This window comes from Schistocerca piceifrons, chromosome 11 (genome assembly GCF_021461385.2).
Source record: "Schistocerca piceifrons isolate TAMUIC-IGC-003096 chromosome 11, iqSchPice1.1, whole genome shotgun sequence".
NCBI classification, from domain to species: Eukaryota; Metazoa; Arthropoda; class Insecta; order Orthoptera; family Acrididae; genus Schistocerca; species Schistocerca piceifrons.
The window spans coordinates 64,128,312-64,144,928 of record NC_060148.1 but is presented as its reverse complement, the minus strand read 5'-3'; the positions used below and the strand labels follow the sequence as shown (position 1 = coordinate 64,144,928).

Sequence of the window (16,617 nt, the reverse complement as noted above, 5' to 3'; positions counted from 1 at the left end):
AGAACACAGCAATAGCAGAGACAGAAGTGTAAAGTTTCTGAAATAGACATAAGCACGAAGTACGTCTTTTACAATTTTACAAAAAAAATGCGCAATAAATCTGTTGTTGTACAACTCACTTTACCTCCCCCCCCCCCCCCCCCCCCCCCCCCACACACACAAAATAAAATATTCAGGTTTAAAATTTATACACTTCACCCCGACATCGATTCCTCCAAAATGTGGGTTTGCATGGATTCACCGGACTTTCAAGCTGATGAAAATCTTTGTCGGCACATTTTTTATTTGAAGTAGGCCTAGTTAGTTTGTTGTGTACTCCATACAACAAATGTTATGATCTGAAATGTGTCAATTTAACACACATAGGGCATATATTTAAAAAAATTATATGGCTAAGAGACAGTCATTTACAGGGTTATTTTCAGTATAAATGACCAATTATTTCTGCTCAATAATCCCTCTGTCCTATATGACTTGTTTTGTAGAAATATCTTTAATCTGTATTTGAAAACATAGATGCTATCTGTTGGTCATTTAACTGAGTAACTGACAAAGAGTTTTATAGCTCCAATTTCACCCCATTCTGTGCCAAAGTGATAATGCAGATCAGTTTTGTTTCTAGCGCTGAACTTGTAAATATCTCCCCTACTCTCATACTCAGATGGACTGTTGATAAATTTTAAATGTAAATGAATGTAGTGTGAGGCTGTGGTTAATACTGCCAGCTGCTAAAAGGATACCTGTAAGATGCACACAAGTAAACTTCATACATAATTCCAATTACTGTTGTCTGTTCAATGAATACTTCTTTTGTCTAAGTGAATACTTACTCTGGAATATTATTCCATAAGGTATCAGTGGATGAAAATATGCAAAATATGTTAATGTACTGACTTCTATAATCTCAAAGTTGGCAGTTATTCTTATGGCAAAAAGTAGCTGAACCTTCATGTATTCACAGGTCCACTATATGGTTTTTCCAGTTTTAAGTTTTCACCAGTATGCATACCTAAAAGAACTTACAAACTGCTACATTGTTTCCTCATAAGATCTTTTTAAATGTTCCTTTGTGTTCCTTCATGTAATATTTTTAACAAAGAAGAAGAAGAATGGTACAGTGTAGCTACTTAATGTGTTGCACACAAATGCAATGTCAGTCTCCAACGGCAATAACTGTACTACAAAACTTCGGTATTTAAAAAAATCTCAAAATTATCGAAAATCTACTCTGTGAAAGTAACCAACGACAATGTTATTTAACACGCTGCGGTATCAAATTAATACAGCTGCAACAAAAAGTTATGCACTAGAACCCGAAGGCAGGTCTTCCATTACGGTCCATCATTTACAAATTACAAATATTTTTAGATTTCGTTCTACTCTACAATCTGTTCAACGACGGTGTTCGACTTCCACTTTTACGTTCTTAAAATTTATAATTTTCCTCCTAAGCTGATGTCAACAGGAAATTCGATGAGACTATTGTTCGTGTTGTAAACGAGTGAGGAGAGAGTGAAAGTTACTGGAGTCCTTAGTCCCAAATGTATGAGTAGTAACGTGCATAACCAAGTTATATGAATGCTTAAGTTCGTGAAAATGGACTACTCTTTAGTTCGCCTTGGACGTTTGTAGAATGCAGACACAGCTTTTTCACGTTTCTGTGGCAAGGACCAAGAAAACCCCCACAATCACTACGCAAAACTGGAAAAGACGCCACCTCTTTCCTAAATTCCTACTTTTCTAGGCTCACGAGTCACGAACATACTCGACTATGGATAATTGGATATCAGGTTTGGTTTCGAATTCGATACACCCACTGCCGTCAACTCAAGTCGGCTCTAACTGACACTCTCCCGAATTGAATAATTTTTTTCCAGGTGTCACATGCTATGCGACCATCCTCACATTCGCTGTGCATGAGGAAAATTGTAGAAATAGATGTTCCTCGTTCTTTTTTAGAACGTGATGGATCACTTGTATTGAGTATTTAAGGTTGGTATTAATTCCATAGATGTATTTGCACTGCCGGCGCACGGAAGCTGCCAGAGTCCTCTTTCGGTAAAAGTGTTGTCCAAATTTGTTTTATGGTTTCGTGCACGTGAAGAATATTCCTAGTGAAGATCTATCGAGTAAGCTATCAGTTATATTGTATGCATGAAATGATATGATGAACTGAGGTAATTCTGCATGTGTGCAGTGTGGTGCAAAATTAATCCTAAAGAGCTTTGACGTCTGGGTTGCTGGCTTTTGTTACGCTTTTGTCGTGGCTCGAGTTTGTCATCGTGAATTTCCGTGGACCGAGGTTTGTGGAAATGAAGCAGTAGAGCAGTTGATGACCTGAATGTATTGCTGGAAGATTTGTTGCGATACCTTGTGAGTGCATCATTGTTTCCCGTCAATACCACCGTTTTCTTACGCCTCGCAGTGGCTGTCGTTTCATCTCAGAAAACGAAATTTGTATTCTGACGTAGAAATTCTCCGAAGTTTTGGCGTGACGTGTGTTTGGTTTTAAGAACCGTATCTAGAATCGTAAGAATGGTTCTTATTGCTTTTACTCTAACGCGACTCCTGCTTTGAAATACGCTTGACTTGCTGGTTGGAGTACCGTTAAACTGATAGTTTTTTTGGCGCTGTTGGCAGTCTTTTCGGAGCTAGACGAGATAATGCATACTACACGGAATTTGAAGGCATTGAAGAATGGCTTGCGTTTACCGGTACCGTTTCGTTACTGAGAATGAGAAAGTAGTAGGTCATCTCCATAAAGAAAAGTATAAACTTACTTTTGGAGAGATGCAGATTATTATTTTTTTTTTAATTAGCCACAATGTCAAGTCTTGTTTTTCAGTTTACTGCAGTGCTCGGAAATTTTATAAATGGTTCTTCTCGTTACTTCTTTCTATCGATCAGATAGTGTAATTTAGATGTAAGCTATAAATTAAAAGAAGGCATGACAGAGCCTTCATTTAAATGTTGCCTTTATTTCTGTATAAGTCAGACTCTTATCAAGTCCTGTTAACTATGTGCCACTTGGTCGTACATTGGTTGGTCACATTAGTAAACTCAAAGATGCTTTGTTTACTTGCGTAAAACGCATGAAGCTTGTGATAATGATTTTTTTAACATACCAATGTATTTATTTCCAAATACTGTACTATTCCATTAGCTATAAATAATCATTTTTATTATTATTTTATGGTAGCTTTCTGTATTTATACTAAACTCCACTCAGTATTTTGATAGTATTTTTGTTTTGGAGGTGCAAGGAGCATTGTGTAATAATGCTATTTTCTTTTCCCACACTTGTTCATTTAGTTACCCAACCTAATTTATCATTTCAAAACACATTTTTGTCTTTTTTGAGGAATTAGATTTTGTAACTAATAGTGACAGATGGTTTGGTGTGTCAGATGAGCTGTGATGAGGCACTCTCTCCTCAACCACCATCTATTTTCATCATGCCTGTTAAGAGCAACACAAGTTAAAACCATTGTTTGGATTTGCTAAAACAGTTTTAATACTAAAAATGTTACAGCTGACCCTGTGCCGAGTATTTGATTGCAGTATTCAGACATTTGCTTAATTTTTACCCTCAATACTACATTGAAGTAGGTCTAGTGTGACTTTGGTGGCGAAGACAACTTACAATGAAACACACTACACGTATTCACCAACTGTGGTGTGGCAAATACTGAATCTAGCAACACCAGATGTGGTTTCACCTATGACATGATTGAAATAGCAGAGATAAACAATGTTTTGGCATCCAGTGTGCTCCATTGAGAAGTACACTTCTTCTCAGTACATCACATTCTTTGCATTCGCCAGTTCTCAACGGAGCAGTCTCTTTCCAACCCAAACAAGATATCAGGCCCTGCCACAGGTTGGTTTGTCACAACAACTGTTTGGGGGGGGGGGGGGGGGGGGGGAATTGGAATAGAAGCAGATAAATATTGTGCAGTATTCTGTCTGTGTATATACACATATGTTGTCATATATCCCATCAGGGGTCAACCTGACATCCAGTAGGCCGACTATTGCTTTCAACCAGACTCATTAACTGTTAATTTGTAGTCTGTATACTCTTTATGTAAATCAGCATTCAGAGTTATGTACTGAAGAGGTTAACTTAATGGTCTGATTCAAAATTGGATTTGCAGTACCTACATCTAACTTCTACTTTGACCCATAATGTAATGTTGATGGGCATGTTATGTCATCTGTGTGCAAATAGCTAAGCAGAAATCTGATGACAATATTAATTTTGTTCCATGTAACATTTGGAAAGCAGGTTGTGCTGACAAGCTGTTCTGTATTGTAGCCCAAAGCCTAATTGGGCTGGAAGGTAATAACTCAATTAAGTTAACAAAGCCATCAAATGCGATGTCATGATAGGTCCTGCAATTCTCGCTATGTTGCCTATTGGTTTGCGGCAAGTCATTCATGTTTGCCATTATGATGGCTTCACATCTCAAAGTAGACAAATTTAGGAAGATTTAGTATTTCCTAACATGCTAACACAGCTTTTATTTTTTATAGCAGTAATTTTTGCTGTTAAAAGACACGCAAATGGTGTTTGGACAAAAAGTGTTACAAGAAATCAGCTAAATTATTGTCAGTCACTACAAGTGGTAATAGTGCAGTTATGGTGCCTGTTGCTGTTGTGTTGCATGTTGATGTTGATAACTTGTGGATGAATGATATAATCTGGATACGACGAATCATGAATCGGTAGCCATTGAGTATGCTTTTCTGTAATTTTCTGGGGTTTAGAAACAAATTTAGGTAGTGTTTTGTCTTACTACGTTAGAATTTAAATGCATTGGCATTACTGACAAAATGGGAAATAGAAAATACAAATAAGTTATTGCAATGACAGTCATATATTTTAGGCTACGCTAAACGCAGTCCATTAAAACAATCCTCTTTATGTGTTGAGATCATTGGCTCTGCTAACTTAAAAGCAAGGTGTCACAGTCCACCTAACCAAACCTAGACCTGGCTTTGCTGCAGATCGGTATGTCATCTCATCTAGCCCTTAACATAATAAATACAACAATAATCAGATCAACAAAACTTATTCTGGTGTTCTCCGTATCAATAACGGATGTAATGAATTTGTATTTTCCACCAAAATAAAACATTAGGTTCAGCAATTCTCGTCGGTTGCCATATTGACACCCAATTGGATACATCCAGTGTCAGCACACGATACAAGAATTAGTTGAGATGCACTTTAGCTGTGGGTGCAGCCGTTGCTATAACCGTTGCCTGACATCCTGCTCTCCTGGCAGGTAACAGTAGCGTCCAGCAGTCAACGCAGCCACCAACATGCCATCTGACGCAAAGAAGAGAGAGCAGCAGCGAAAGAAGGAGGCGGCCAAGGCACGGCAGTCGGGCCGCAAGCCGCAGCAGAGCAAGGCGCAGGCCGTGGAGAACGGTGCGGCAGCTGGCGACAAGGACAAGGAAACTACTCCGCCCGCAGAGGCCAATGGCATCGCCACTGAGAATGGTGACCGGGAGATAAGTGCAGAAGGTGAGTGGATGGCTGGAGCTGTTTCTGATTTTCGTAGATTTTTCTGATTCCATTTGGCTAAAATATTTTATACACCTTAGGTGAAACATACTGTGAATTGCGTAAATATATATGCTGGAAAATGCCACTTGAACCACTTACTGTACAATCTTTATTTATTGGTAATATTCTGCTGGTTGGTAGTACAAATTTTCACTGTTTCATTATGCCAAAACAAAAGTGTAATTTTTAGAGGAATACAACAAAACTGAGTTCACTTTTATCACTGGCAGTGGAGAAACTGTTGAGTGCACATTGTGTAATGAAACCTTGCAATTGGGCGGTCTGACATTATGCATTTTGTTAAAACAAAATACATCGCACTAAGTTCGAAGTAAAATACGCTCCTTGATAAAATGCATCATTGTGAAAAGTATGGTGACAGTGCAGCAGACTAATTTTAAAGTCACTTGGGATCACCTGAGTGCATGACCCAAATGTAAATGTCAGTGTAAATTTAATTTTGTCAATACAATTTTTTTCTTAATTGTCCCTGGATTTTTCCTAAACTTATTTTTAATAAAATTGATATGGACGTCCTAGCATAGGTGAAATCTCAAATAACTGATGTCCTCTAAAAATGGTAAGCTTAAGGGGAGTTGGAATGCCCTATCTCGCCAATGTTAAATTTGCTAACTTTGTGTACCTTTTTCTTTGGAACTATTATCTTCAGAACTTTGAAATTCTGGCAGAGGTTTTCAGCATATATTGTGAGCCCACTGAACTAGAACCAATGTTTTCTTTTTGTTGGTATAGTATTTATGAATTTTTTACCATTAAGCCATTTTTTATTGGAAAAAGTATAACATAAACTTCCCTAGTTCAGAGAATAAGCCAGTTCTTGTCATGATTCTAGTTCAGTGGCCTCTTTGAACTGTTTTGCAGCATTTCTGAAAATTTGAATGTTGTTGGTTGAGTGGTTTATGAGATAAAGGTACATGTAACACTAAAAATGTCAAATGCCAGAAAATGCGATTAAAGTAATTTATTATGAAAATTCACAAATACCTTTTATTCTATTATCAAAAGTGTCCAGCAGAGTAATCAGGGTCATCTTCTAGTTCTTCTTCTTCACCTAGAAGCTTTCTTCTCCTTGCTGCCCTTGCTTTTTTTGTATTAAATTCAGCTGCATACTGAGCCTTCCTTACTCGCACGCTGTCCAGAAGCTGAAGACCTCTGATGGTGTTGATACCAGGAGCAATGCCGAGCCTTGCCATGACCTTTAGCCTACCCATATGACCATCATTGAATGAAATAACAGCATCACTGACTCCCCATTTCAATGTTTTTATCCCAACAAATACATTCTTAGGTACACGAGTCCAAATGAGGTTGTTGAACGACTCGTTTTGATTCTGGGTACAACCATGAAGACATTTTCGCAGAAGATCAGGATGCCCCAAGTCTCTATATATTGGTTTAATTACTTCCATAACAGCCAATGGAATATAATTTTTATGGTGATAAGGATCCCCAGTAGCTTGAGATTTTCTATAATTGCACCATGACTGAGGACCATCTGGACAAGCAAAATGTTGAGGATTATCATCAGTTGATGATCGATGTAAATATGTGGCCCATACAGCTTGTCTCATTTCCTGCAAATTATTTGCATTATTTCTTATTGCCATACCATAGTATTGTTGTAATTCATTTATAATTTTATCTGACAGGCGACCTCTAATGGTTTTACCATCTGACAAAATTTTGTCCTTCAGATTCTGTTTCAGTTTCCTTAGACGAGTGCCCATTCGTTTCTGAACATGACCGACACATTCTAGTTTAGTTATTGTCTTATTGACATATGGCATGGATTCTGTAACACTTTTGTATGCCTTGGAGTCCCCATCTCCAAGGAATTTTGTGTAAAATACTCCCCGTTCTTTTTCTGATCTGCTAAACATTTTCACAGCAGCGGCAGCCTCCATGCCTCCACTCGTACCTTCATAATTCTTGCTACATATGTGAGCTGCTTCTATCTTACCAGATGCACAATGGTAACAATGTTTAGTGAGCACTTCATAGTCCAAAACTTTACCGCTGTCCACACTAGTAACAGTAGCAACAGCATTTTTGGATGTGTGACCCCTTTTCTGCCAGGTTCCATCAAAAGCAACAGGGATATCTGGGTTTCCTTCATTTATATATTTTGCTTCACTGGCAGCAGCTTTCATTGATAAATCTGCTACAGACTGAACAGCATCTCCTATCACTTCAGTGTAATTGTCAATTTTAGCAGGTGGAGGTGGAAGATTCATTATGGCACAAAATGTTGAGCAGCAGTATGTCCTTTACCAATTGCTCTCATTGCATACATTAGCCTGATATTACTCTCAAACAAATTGCTACTGCATGTTTTAGAGCTCCAAAAACAGGTCTCATTTTCACAACTGGCACAAACTATAGCAATTTTGCAGGAAAGTCCTATAGATTTTGTTATGTTCATATCAAAAGAACCTCCACAAAGATTACAACACAAACATTTCTTCATAAACTCAGTAAAAACAGGAAAGTCGACTAAAACATATTGTTCATTAGAAGCTTCATCTGTAATTTCACTTGCACAGTTTGATAACTTCTTTTTTGATGCACTGGTGGGCGTGTCTCCTTCACACATCTCAGCTGTACAAACGTCAGAACTTTCACCAGCATCAACAGGTGCTGAAGCAGAATCACTTGAACAAACGTTATTTGTAAATCTATTACCGCGAAACTTTCGCTTTTTAAATAATGATGCACTCCTAGGCATCGTAGAAACTACGCACTCACCACTGAAAGTCAAAACAAGACAGATAACAAACTCCAAATGAGCGACAAACTAAACTCGAGGCTCAAAACAAACACTCACAGATCAAAAACTGAACAATAAACACAGCTAGTCGTAAAAACAATGGTACCTATGGAAGGATCAAAGATTCTACAACTGAAGAGTGAAATCCACAGCCTTCTATATGTAATGTTTTCGGAAATGCGAAGATTTAAATGTGTACAAATCACAAGATGGGTAACTTTGCTGGGCGCACATGTAATTTTGAAAAATTAAATAAAAATACTTCCAATTGGAATTTCTTAACAAATTTTGCACCATTTTAAGCAGAAAATTTCAAATTAAGTTATAAGGTTAAAAACTGAAAATGTGAATTTTTTCCATTTTCCGGCATTCCAACTCCCCTTAATCTGTGAAAAATCAAGAAACAGTTAGCAGGCACAGTTGGACTGGGCTGAGATCTGAAAAGGGGCACATCGCTGGTGGTTGCGAACTAAAGTAACATTATGTACACAGTTTAATATTTGTTATTGAAACAGGCAGTTCATCATGACCGTAAGGCACCAGCACTAAAATTGTAGCAAACCAGCCCACCCATTCTGAATGGGATTGAAGGAATCTCCATTATGTGATTTATCGTATGGGGGTGGAAATGTGTAGTCTACTATTTTTGTACACCACATAAGAGAGGCGACAAAAGTCTTTCATTTCGACGTTAGTTAAGGTGGAGCTTGCATTCTAACATTGGCAGCAGTCTCCCTGTCAACACAGAGTGGGCTCACCTGTATCTACATGGCTATTCTGCAAATCACACTTAAGTGCCTGGCAGTGTGTTCGTCGAACCGCCTTCACAACAATTCTGTTAGTCCACTCTTTAACAACGTGTGGAAAAACACACGTATATATTTCCATTATTTTATTATGATGGTCGTTCCACCCTACGTAGGTTGTCATCAACAAAATATTTTCACATTTGGAGGAAAAAGCTGGTGATTGAAATTTAATGAGAAGATCCCGCTGCAATGAGATACTGAGATACACCTTTGTTTCAATTATGTCCACCTCAAATCCTGTATCAGGTTTGTATCCCCCCCCCCCCCCCCCCCCCCTCTTTCTTGATAATACAAAAACATACTGCCCTTTTTTGAACTTATCAATTTACTGTGTTAATCTTACCTGTATGGGTTCCACATCACACAGCCGTATTCCAAAACTGGACAGATAAGTGTAGTGTAGGCAGTTGGTTTAGTAGATCTGTTGCAGCTTCTAAGTGTTATGCCAATAAAACAAGTCTTTGGTTTGCCTCCTGCACAACATTGTGTGTTCTTTCCAATTTAAGATGTTCATAATTGTAATTCCTAGCTACTTAGTTGAATTTATGGTCTTTAGGTTTGATTTATTGTGTGACCAAAGTTTTAATGGATTTTTTAGCCACGTGTTTGACCTCACACTTTTCATTATTTAGGGACAGTTGCCAATTTCCGTACCACACAGATATCTAAATTGTTTTTCAAATGGTTTTGATGACTTTAGTAGATGATAAGACAGCATCATCTGCAAACAACCTAGGATGGCTGCTCAGATTCCCTCCTAAATCTGTTTATATACAGAAGGAACAGCATAAGGCCTCTAACATTTCTTCGGAGAACACCAGAAATGACTTCTGTTTTTCTCAGTGACTGCGTCTATTACTGAACTAAATTTAATGTTAAATGTCTTAAATATTTGCCAAGTTAGTTTGATTGTGGTATGCAGCCATGAGTTTAACCCCCTAATGTGTTGCCACCAGGGCAACAATTCTGTCCCATTGTACCAATTATTTTTTCTTTCTGTTACATTCAGGTATGAAGTGCAGGAAGAATGATTGTCCTTATCCTCACGATCTCTATGTGAGCGATACGTTATGGATTGTAATATATTCCTAGTTTAATCGTTTAAAGCTGGTTCTTGAAACTTCATTAATTGACTTTCTTAGGATAGTTTATGTCCATCTTAAAGAGTCTACCAGTTCAATTTCTTCATTATCTCTGTGACATTCTGCCACAGATCAAACAAACCCATGACCATTCATGCTGCGCTTCTCTGTATATGTTAAGTATCCCCTGTCAGTCGTATTTCATACAGATCCCACACATTTGACCAATTCTTGTGGACCAATGAAGACCGTGTTACACTCGAAGGATGTGTCGGCAGAATTTGGGCTACCAAAAATTCTAGAACTGTCATGGTAACCCCATTGCGTGAAGAGACCGTCATGCTGTGGTGTGGATTAATCACATAAGTTGTGGTCGGACACTTTTACGTAGAGGAAGTGCAGGGTGCTGTTTTTCGAACTGCCAGCGTGAGTGTTGTGAGGTATGCTGCTGATAGTTACAATATCCTTTGCCTGGCTGATAGGAACCTGCTGGAAGGTACGACTTTTATGCATGATGGTGCTCTATCCCATATTGGTACACATGTGAAACATCTCTTGCACACATTGGTTTGGTGAGGATTGTGTGCTGAGCTGCAACTTCTGTCATGGTTGGCCTCCCAGTTCCCCAGACCTCAATCCTTATGGTTATTGGTTGTGGTGTTACCTGAAGTCAAGTCAACTGTGATTGTCTGACCTCATTAGGGATCTGATGGCAATTTCTCAACATACCTACAGATATGCTGTACAGTGCTGTTGACAACACTGTACCTGAACTACAGGTTCTGTTGATGAGTGATGGCCTATATGGTGAACATGTATTATAAAGATCATCATCTTTGCTAAAAATAAGTTGCTGTGCTAATTATTGATTTCGTATTACATGAAGCATTGGACATTTGTGTACTTTCTTTTGGTTTCAATAAAATCCCCGAGTCATTTCAAGCAAGTGTGTCAATTTTTACCTCTCTACTTACACTTTTTGGTGAGTACTGAATTTTCAAATGTTAATGTACTTCTGGTTCACACTGTGTGTGTGTGTGTGGGGGGTGAATATCTGACCATACAGTATTTTCCAAATGACAGTAAATATGTAAATAAATGTCAGAGTTTGATGAAAAAAAATATTAAAAGCAAACTGAACAAACATCTCATCGCAGAGGCACTGTGCATGAAGCTGGAGGCAGATGCGCGGCTGAATGCGGAGGCGCGGGCGTGCACGGGCAGTCTGGCGGTGCATCCTCGGTCACGTGACATCAAGATTGACAACCTGTCCATCTCGTTCCATGGCCACGAGCTGCTGCAAGACTCTGTACTGGAGTTGAACTGTGGACGCCGCTACGGTCTGCTGGGGCTTAATGGCTGTGGTGAGTGCCTAGAGGCTCTGTCTGTGTGTTGTATGCATGGACAGGATTATGAGTCAGTGGATGGAGGGAATGTGAGGCAAAAAGTATGGTGTAGGTGTTAGACCATATCTGGTATTGGGTTTCAGGGAAGTCGACACTATTGTCTGTGCTGGGGAATCGGGAGGTGCCCATTCCAGAACACATAGACATCTTCCACCTAACACGTGAGATGCCGGCGTCAGACAAGACAGCTCTGCAGTGTGTCATGGAGGTATGTATGGCCTACATTGGCTGCACTTGCTGTAGGGCTTTAGCTTTAGGTATGTCAGGGCCCTTGCAGTTGTTGCCTATTAAGGTGCTGTAAAGGATCATACAGTTTGCCAAACTTCTCCAGTTCTGCAGTATGTAATTGTATTTGTGGAACACTAATCTCATTGAGAGAAATTTCGATTGACATCCAGATTGACACAATGTGTGAAATGTTTTGTGTCGATGTAGGAATGCAGTGTTTCATAGGCAGTATTACATTACTATGTTGTAAACAGGTTTGTTAGTAAGAAATGTCTTGCAGTTGCCATTGTCAGTACATGGAGACTACTTGGTTTGCAACTACAGATTGGAGGACCTGAAATGGGCTATTCGGTCTGACTCTATCCTTGAAGCTGGTTGTACCAGGTATGAATGCCAACTACTGCTCAGTGAACTCAGTGCATCTTCTCCTACAACACACATGTATAGTACTTCCATTATTACTGTTCATTGCTTGTTACATCCAACTTAGAATCAGATATTACCACTGTTCTCAATAGTTTTGTCTATCTCATCTGGTAGCTGTCTGTTAGCCAAACAGAACTGCATTTTCTGTTGTGACAGTGGGATTGTCATGAGCTGCAAGGGTCTAGGGTCCACAGTGTATCTCCTTAACAGAACGGAATGATTGTCTAAATGGCAAGTGTCGCAACGGGAAGTTGACCGTCCGTCCATTGTCCCATGTTGCGAGTGCACTGTGTCCAGCCCTCCTCATGTCACAGTCACAAGAGTACAGGAACTTCCCACACGACACTTAGCTTGATAGTGACCTCTCAACTATTAATAATATCACTTAGAAATCCTGACTATCCTTCGTCAGTTGGGACAGAGGTGTGGGGGATAACATAAGACTTTCTCAGAAATTCTGTTAAATCTTGCTGCACATAAAGTGAGTTTTCATTACACTGTGTCCCACTGATCATCAGTTTCTGCAATTGTGGAAAGTAAGATCAAAAGATTACGTGCATAAAACCAAGATTACTAGCAATTTCCACAGTGGTAGTGGGTTGCATCTTTTGCAGCCATGTATTATACAGGAAGAAATTGAGAAGAAAATGAATATTCTTTGTATGACAGTATAATTGATTTCTTCATCTGTTAAATTAATTGGAACATTGCATTGAAATATGTATTAAAGCATACAATGTAATGAGCAATCAAAAATTTTCTGTTTGACGATGCTACAGCATGCATGTAAAGTAGTGTCACTCAGAAGCGGGTACATAAGCGTTGACACGTAGGTAAGGGATTAGTGAGATGATAGTGTCTCTGTGACGTGGGTGCGGTAAATGCAAAGATGTTTACTACCAAAAGCATTCAAACAGGACCTCTGCGCTGTTGTCCTTTCCGTGGCTGCCAAAGGAGAAACACTGATAGACATTTGTTGAAGTGTGAAGAATGTGTATAGGCCAGCATGTCTGTGCAACAAGGCTTGCTGCTGCTTCCTGAAAACTCACAATCCCATATTGCAAATTTCAAAATGTATGAGTTACACCAACTCGAGTAGGGGGCCGCATGGCTACGCTCCCCAGTCTGAGGCCCCTTGCCACAGTTCACACGGCTGCTCCCGTCGGAGGGTCACGTCATCCTTTGGGCATGGCTGTGTATGTTGTCCTTAGTGTAAGTTAGTTTAGGTTAGATTAAGTAGTGTGTAAGCCTAGGGACCAATGACCTCAGCAGTTTGGTCCTATAGGAACTTACCACAAATATAAAAAAAAAATTTAAGTAGAGGACATTCAAGCACTGACCCTACAGTCCTGTCTCCCTATGTGATTATCACACATTTGGTCCCTTAAAAAAAGGCATTGAAGGGTCGGCGATGTTGTCAAACGAGAATGTGCATCAGGCAGTTATTGACTTCTTCATGGAGTAGGACATGGTGTTTTGCTAAGAGTATCTTCAACCTGGTGTGTCAGTGGGATGATTACCTCAATTCTCACGACGATTTTGCCCAATTGGCATACTGATTCTGGACTGTACGGCCTTCAAATGGAAACTCTTTGATCACTGATTTTATGTTTGCAACAAGAAATCATAGACGACAGAATGAAATGGTTCATTAACTTCAAAAAATAGTTGTGAAAATCTGAGTGGTAAAATATTTTGCAAACAAGTTCTGATCAACATAATTTGGTGTCAGTTGGTCTAATCACCAGGTTCTGAATGTAACATTCTGTTGACAGAATTTGGTGGATATATTTATATCTCAATGTCATTTATTCCCTGCACCAACCTGTTGTTTACTTTTTCTTCTCTATATACAGTGCTAAAGTTAGTGCAAGAAGTGTTTTGTCTACATTGATAGCCATTCAGACTAGTCTCAAAATTTTACCCTCATGATATGCACAGTGTGAGAGCTGTTTCAAATGTCAGGTTAAACTTGCCATACTTGGGTTGAATATCTGCACGTTTGTTTGACGAACCAATGGAAAGCAAATAGCAAATTCCATAAAAAGTTTGTTTGTTTACAGTGTTCCTTAGTGCCCTCTCAGATAATATTAATATTGACATCACACTTTCTGCAGCTAATGTGGTTGTATATAACGAAGTTCTATCTGAAAAAAGCTGCACCAGTATGTTGGATCTGATGACATTTCAAAGTAGTACGAAGATTGGCATCTTGCTTTAAATGTTCAGAAATGTAAAATTGTTCATTTCACAAAACTGAAAAGTAATATCTGTAGAGTACAGTATCCACAAGCCACAATTTCAGTCAGACGCCCTCAGTTACCAGAGTGGTGTTACATTTTGAAAGTATTCATTGACAGCTAAATTGTTTAAATTAGAGCACTAACCTTCTTCCCACAGGTAGAAGGTAAGTGACTGACAAATTTGTTATTCATGAAAATATTTTGAGGTCCCTATGTCTGTACCTGTCAACAACAGTAGTTATTCCTTTTGGTGTCTGCACTATAACCCTTATTCAAACGACAGAAAATCCAGGATTGGTTCCTTTACCACACAATGCCTGCTTGCCACTATTGATGCCACCTCCCTTTACACTGACACCCCAATGCCCATAGCCTTGCTGCTAATTAACACTAAGTTTTCCGGTGCCCAATGAATTCCAAACCCACAGCCTCCTTTCTGGTCATGGCGATCAGCTATATCTTCACCCACAGCTACTTCATATTTGAAGGCATCGCCTACAAACAAATCTGTGGTGCAGCAGTGGGCACCCGCATGTCACTATCCTGTGCCAACATATTTGTGGCAATCTAGAGGAATTCTTCATAACCACCCAAAATCCCAAACCCCTCATCTGGTTCAGATTCATTGATAGCATGTTCGTGATCTGTATTGAGGGTGAGGACACCCTATCCACATTCCTCTTGAACATCAGCACCTGATCCCCTGTTCACATGACCTGGTTGTCTTTACTCCAACAATCCACGTTCCTCAATGTTTACCTACACCTCAAAGAAGGCTACATCAGTACCTCTGTCCGAATCAAACCTACCAACCACCAGCAATACCTCCACTTCGACAGCTTCCACCTATTCCGTACCGAGAAGCTCTCCTGTACAACATACCCACCTGTGGCTGTCGCATCTGTGGTGTTGAGCAGTTCCACTCAAAATATACTGAAAATCTCACTGAGGCTTTCACAGTCTGAAATTATCCTTCCAACCCTATATGCAAACAGATCTCTTGTGTTTTCTTTCTCCAGTCACCCACCACCTCCCAAAGCCTCGCCGTCTGACCACAGAGGAACATTCCCCCCATGACTCGATACTATCCTGGACTGGAGCAACTGAATCACATTCTATGACAGGGTGTTGACTACATCTCATTGTGCTGTGAAATGAAGAATGACCTTCCCACTATCCTTTCCGAGCCTCCCACTGCGGTATTCTGCCGCCCGCCAAACCTACAGTACCCTCTTCCATCCCTACTCCATCTGTAATACCCGTGTTCCCAACCCCTTACCTCATGGCTCATATCCCTGTAGTGAACCGAGATGCATGACCTGTCCCGTACATCTTACCACAAACATTGCATTCCCATCAAGGCAGGGCTACTTGTGAAAGCAGTAGAGTTATCTACAACCTAAGCTGCAACCACTGTGTTGCATTCTTTGTGGGCACAATTACTGACAAACTGTGGCTGAGAAACAGCGGGACCACTCAGTTGCCGAGCACGCTGCCCAATAGAACCTTCGTTTTACTGAGTACTTCACAGCCTAGTGCCACCTGGATCCCTCCTACTGATAACAGCTTTTTGACTTGTGCAGGTAGGAACTCTCCCTGCAGTATATCTTTTTTTTCCCGTGGCCCTCCTTGCCTCAACCTTGGTCTCTCCCTGTCCTTCACTCACCCACAGCCTTTTTACCCCCCCACCCACCACCCACCCTCAATTTTACTGACTGCACCTAGCTGTCCTACCATCTGTCCAATACCATCATCCACCCCTACCGTATTTACTCGAATCTAAGCCGCACTTTTTTTCCGCTTTTTGTAATCCAAAAAACCGCCTGCGGCTTAGAATCGAGTGCAAAGTAAACGGAAGTTCTGAAAAATGTTGGTAGGTGCCGCCACAACTAACTTCTGCCGTCGAATATATGTAGTTCTGCCGTCAAATATATGTAGCTCTACACAAAAGAAAGAAAGGAAGAAAGAAAGGTGTAAGACGAGCTTTTTTCTCTGCCCAAAGTTTCCATATTGTTCATCTTCGAATGTAGCAGCACTTCAATGTACTACGAAAATCCGAC

General features: G+C 39.8%; 1 protein-coding gene across 2 annotated transcripts in view; it reads left to right on the top strand.

Annotated features, from left to right (window-relative positions):
- Window positions 1-1,998: 1,998 nt before the first annotated feature.
- LOC124720000 (ATP-binding cassette sub-family F member 2) overlaps window positions 1,999-16,617 on the top strand; it is a 93,092-nt gene continuing 78,473 nt past the window's right edge. The window contains exons 1-4 of one of the 2 annotated variants that reach the window (XM_047245231.1): window positions 1,999-2,129; window positions 5,292-5,533; window positions 11,412-11,618; window positions 11,744-11,868. In XM_047245231.1, the coding sequence (XP_047101187.1) occupies window positions 5,329-5,533; window positions 11,412-11,618; window positions 11,744-11,868 (537 nt within the window). In that variant the 5' untranslated portion in view covers window positions 1,999-2,129; window positions 5,292-5,328. Of the gene's footprint in view, window positions 2,130-2,282; window positions 2,374-5,291; window positions 5,534-11,411; window positions 11,619-11,743; window positions 11,869-16,617 lie in introns of those variants that run through there. The other variant, XM_047245230.1, reaches the window with a different exon arrangement.